The sequence below is a fragment of the Aptenodytes patagonicus genome, chromosome 14 (genome assembly GCF_965638725.1).
Source record: "Aptenodytes patagonicus chromosome 14, bAptPat1.pri.cur, whole genome shotgun sequence".
Classification (NCBI taxonomy): domain Eukaryota; kingdom Metazoa; phylum Chordata; class Aves; order Sphenisciformes; family Spheniscidae; genus Aptenodytes; species Aptenodytes patagonicus.
In genome coordinates, this window is record NC_134962.1 from 2,186,288 (window position 1) to 2,190,986 (window position 4,699).

The window sequence follows — 4,699 nt, forward strand, 5'->3', positions numbered from 1 at the left end:
GCGGGGCAGGCGTGGGCCAGCCGGGAGCCTTCGCTTTCAGGGGTCCCGGTGCCTGTGGGTTTCTCAGGAGGGCAAACGATGCCTGCACGGCCCCCCATGCATGTTTTCCCCTTCGCTGAGGTCTGTGAACCGAGGATGCAGGATGCTCTGAGCTCGGGGTGACGAGCGCGTGCGGCCCCGGGGCTGGACCGGTGCCATGCCATGGGGACTGGGCGCTCCGGGACGGGGGCTGGCAGAGCGGGCAGCTGCTGGGCAACCCCTGCCCACCCTCCAAGCGCATCCTCATGGCACCACCGCTGCTGGGGTCCCGTCTGACCCCTCCAGAGCCCCTTAGGCAGCTTCAGAAATGGGGGGGACCATGGCCCCAGGGTGCTGCCTGCCCTCTACCCCCCATCCGGCCCCGGCGCTGCCCCCGGATCCGCCGGGAATGCAAACAGGGCTGCAGCGCTGCCCCCCGCCCCATGGGCCACTTCAAACAGACGGAGCAATGTAAACCTGACAAGTTTTTATATGTACAGAGACGCGTCAAACCCCCCTCCCGCCCCTCGAGTCCCCCAGTAAAAGCCAACAAAAAAAGCATTTAAAATAAAAAGTTAAAAAAAAAAAAAAAAAAAGAAAATGACAGTCGACCTCCCCCCCACCCCAAAAAAACCCCCGACCCAGTCCCCAACTGGGTCTCAGGTGGGAAATGGGGACGGGCCAGGTCCCCAGGTGTGGCGGAGAGGGGATAAAGTGACCTCTTCAAAACGGGGTGCGGGGGGAGCCGGGGAGGGGGAGCCGGGCCCGGGTGCTCTCCCGTGCGCTCCCGCGTGCTTCCCCGGCTCATTCCGGCCAGCGGCGGGGACGGGGCAGGGGTTCAGTAGTACGAGCCGGCCCAGGCTGTGCTGCCGCAGTGGCACCAGCCCCGGGGACAGTCCTGGAGGGTGGCCCAGAAACCGGGGTGACGGTTCGGTTCATAGGTAAAAAGCTAAAAACTTGGGAGCGGGGGCTGGCAGGGAGGGTGGCGGAGGGGAGGAGGCACCGAGCCCCCCTGGCCACCGTGTCCCCGCCGGCGTCCCCGCGGCCGGCGGGCGCCCTTAGGACTCCGAGGAGGAGCGGGAGACGCTCTGGAGCAGCGATTTGTATATGGCAGAGTTCAGGAAGCGAGGGTAGGAGTCTCTGTGCATGAGCGTGTAGATCTGGAGCTGCGCGTCGTCGAAGGTGTGCGAGGACGGCTCCTGCATCTTCCGGTTGATGACCTCCCGCACCCGCGAGTCCAGGCTCACCTGGGCGGCAGGGAGAGAAATGGGGGGGGGGGGGGGGGGGGGGGGGGGGGGGAAGGTTGAGGGACCCCCGATGCTGAGCCCCCATCCCCAGCACCCACCCCTGCACCCCTGTACAAGCTCTCGCGGGAAATTGGGTATCAACGTGGCACGTGGCCAGTCGTGGGGAGACCGCGGCGTGCTCCACCCCGGACTATACTTGCACCGGAGGCAGGGTGTTTTGGAGAGAGGAGCGGGGAGGTCTCCGGGTCCTCCCTGTGTTCCCTTGGCTGGGCGCAGGGAGGCAGGCTGGGGTGCTCCCACCCTGGGTGCCCCCACTCTGGGGATGCTGTGAGCTGGGCTGCAGCATCTCCTCAGCCCGCTGGTGCCCTCGTGAGGTTTCGGCCCCGCAGCACAGCCCGGCCTGCGGTCCCGCTGCCGGACGCCCTCCCCACCGCCGTGCACAAGCATGAAGCAAACCCGTTACCCTGCCAAACTCATCCCCAACCACCCACCCCATCCCCAAATTGCCGCAGGGCTGCAGCGGCAGCCGGGACAGAGCCCTTTCCCTAAGAAAGGCCCCCCCAGCTCCTTTTTAGCCTGAGCCACCCCCTGAGAGCCGTGGCAGGGGCTCTGCCCCGTACCTCCTTGGGCGAGAGGATGGAGATGTAATCCTCGTAGATCATCCTGGCCTTCTCGTCGATGGTGTGCTTGTTGCACTCATTTTTGAGCTCCTCGCACGCTAGCCAGAAGAGCATGTTCTCCTCGCTGTACTCAGTCCGCAAGAACTCCCGGAAGACGTTGCGACCCGCCGGGCTCTTCATCAGCTTGTCGAAGGACTGTGCCCAGCCCCGCACCTCCTCCGGCGTGGGTTTGGTGCTGCCGGGTCCCGGCAGGGAAGGCAAGGGGACAGCGTTACGGTCAGCCCGGGAGGGCTGCGGGCTCCCCGCTGTGTCCCTCCCTGCGCGGCTCGGCCGTGCTCATCCCTGGTCCCATCCCAGAGGGACCGTGCCCGAACACATCCCCCGTGCTCACGCCGAGGCTGTTCCTGCTTGGGCTCCAGTTATTACGGAGGCTTTCAGAGGTCGCTCGTGGGGTCTGTCCCGGCTCCGCTCGGCCGGGCTGGAGCGTGGGTTTGCTTTCAGCTGAATTTTCCAAGCTGAGATGTATTTTGGTGCTGGCTTTGCACAAACCCAAAAGGGAGCAAAAGCCCTTCCCTTCCAGAGCGGCAGCTCTGAGCTGCCCCAGCCGGGGAGAGACCGACATCGGTCCATCATCACTAACGGCTGGGGGAGGGAGAGAGGGAGGCTGCTCCCCAGCAGATACTCATCACCTGCTAAAGCAGGCAGGAGCAATCATTATCAGTGGCTAATTAGCACATCTGACCCCTATCCCTGCTGCACCAGGTGCTGCAGAGAGCACCCATGGCTGGGCTGCATGCAGGGGGTTGTACCTGTCCCTCAGGGAGTGGGTGCTCAGTGCAGGGCATCCCCAGAGCAGGGTGCCTGCAGGATGAGGCTCTGCCCTTGGGACATGGCCTGATAGGTCTTGCATGCCTCAGTTTCCCTTTCCAAGGGGCCCAAGGGCCAGAGTCACAGAGGGCTGCAGCCCGTGGCTCCGGGCTCCCCATTTCTCAGAGGGAACCAGGGACACGCCGCTGGAAGCAGCACCAGGAACCCCCGAGTCCTAGCACCCCAATCCTGCTCCCCGTGGGTGCACCAGCGGGCAGGATGCAGGGCTGGGTGCCATGGAGGGTGGCAGTGGGTGCCATGCTGTGCCGTGCCATGCCGTGCCGGTCCCCCTGGCCCACGCCTGTGGCGCTGCCCCTGCACTCACCATGCTTCACAGTTTGGGATGGTCTCCAGTTTGGTCTCCCGGGACGCCCTCCATGCTCGCTCCCGGTCCTCGTTCCTAACAGGGAGACAGAAAGGTAGTCAGGGGCGTTGGGGACGCATCCAGACCCCCATCTTGACCCCCTGACTGGCCCTGGCCACCGAATCTCCTCCTCCCCACCCAGCTCCTCCCCAGCACCCAGCCCGCCCCGGCACCCGCTGCCCCGGCGGCACCCTGGCTCCCTTGTGCAATTTTGCTGTCACCGTGCAAGGGTGTTTCCTGCGCTTGGGCACCGCCGCGGCCCCGGCCCCGCTCCGCCGCCCGGGACGTGTGCCAAGGCCGAGCCCGGAGCGGCCACAGGGCCGGGCAGCAGCAACCGGCAGAGGTCAGTGCTGGTTCAGCCCACAGCAAAGCCGTCGTCAACCGCCACGAATAAACACCAATAAATAAACAAACAAACAAACGGGGGTGGCTGCAGGGCCCAGGGCTGCGGCCACCGGAGCTCAGCGCCGCGGTGCGCTCGGCCCCCACGCCCAGTTATCATCGTCTCCGGCCGGTGACGGTCCCGGCTCGCCCAGGAAGCCAGTGGCTGGGGTAGACGGAGAAATGCGAAGGGCCAGACCCTGCCCCCCCGAGACACCCCAGCACCGGTCCAGCCCAGAGGCCGAGCGCGGGATGGAGGTGCCGGGGCTCGGGGGTGCCAGCGTCCCCTGTCCCCCCGTCCCTCGCCTTCGGGGATGCCGGTGGCACAAGGGGAGAGTGGCCTCCGGCCATCTTCCCTCGGGCCCTCAAATTTCAGCACCCGGTGCCGACCACAGCGCTTCCTGCTTGCAACACCGTCCCTCGCCGCTCGCACAGGATTAAAAGTGCAAACTTCTCCCTTGACAGCGCAGGCGGCTGGGGTGAGCAAAGCTGCGGGCACGTCCCAGCCCACGCCGCCCCTGGGGCTCGCTGTCCGGCACGCCTGAGCCCCAAAATGGTTGGCACCGGTCACTGCTTGCTCCGGGAGCGGGGTACAGGAGGGATTTCTGTCCCATCTCTGCTCACAGGTTCTTGCAGACGCGGAGGAGGGACACAGGGAAGGGTCACCCTGGCCACAGCCGAATGCCACGAGCCCGGGCAGCATCCGGGAGGGAGATGTTCGGGGCAGACTGAGAGGGCAGCCGCTCACTGCACTCGCTGTCTTGCAAATGTGAGGAAATGAGACAGGATCAGGCGAGATGGGGCCCCAAGGACACAGCGGGGGTTTGCACAGGGCTGATGCATCAGTGCTGGGGATGCACCGTGGGTTTGCACGGGGCTCAGCTCCAGGGTTTGCTGCTCCTCCAAGCTCGGTGCTGTGTCGTAAAGCCCAAAGCCGCTGCAAAGCCTGAAGCCATCAGCAACCTCAAAGCAGGCTGATGCTGAGGATGGAGAAGAGCAGACGGGCTCTTCAAAATCTGCGTTATCCAGAGAATAAGGAGCTGGGGATCCTTGGAGAGGATGGGAGATGCAGCCGCAGGCAAGCGGCTGGTTACGTCCTTGGCTTTGGGCAGCGCTGGGAGGCCAGGGCCGGACTCTGCACCCACTGCTCCAAGGCAGAGCTGCCCGGGAGGGCTCCCACGGACGAGAGCCATCCACCTCAG

At 65.3% G+C, this 4,699-nt stretch overlaps 1 protein-coding gene across 1 annotated transcript in view; it reads right to left on the minus strand.

Moving 5' to 3' along the window:
* Window positions 1-1,001: 1,001 nt before the first annotated feature.
* The window catches only part of RGS19 (regulator of G protein signaling 19), an 8,176-nt gene continuing 4,478 nt past the window's right edge, over window positions 1,002-4,699 (minus strand). The window contains exons 4-6 of the mRNA XM_076351769.1: window positions 3,078-3,152; window positions 1,886-2,120; window positions 1,002-1,265 (exon numbers count right to left, since the gene is read on the minus strand). Coding sequence (XP_076207884.1) covers window positions 1,077-1,265; window positions 1,886-2,120; window positions 3,078-3,152 — 499 coding nt within the window. The 3' untranslated portion in view covers window positions 1,002-1,076. The remainder of the gene's footprint in view (window positions 1,266-1,885; window positions 2,121-3,077; window positions 3,153-4,699) is intronic.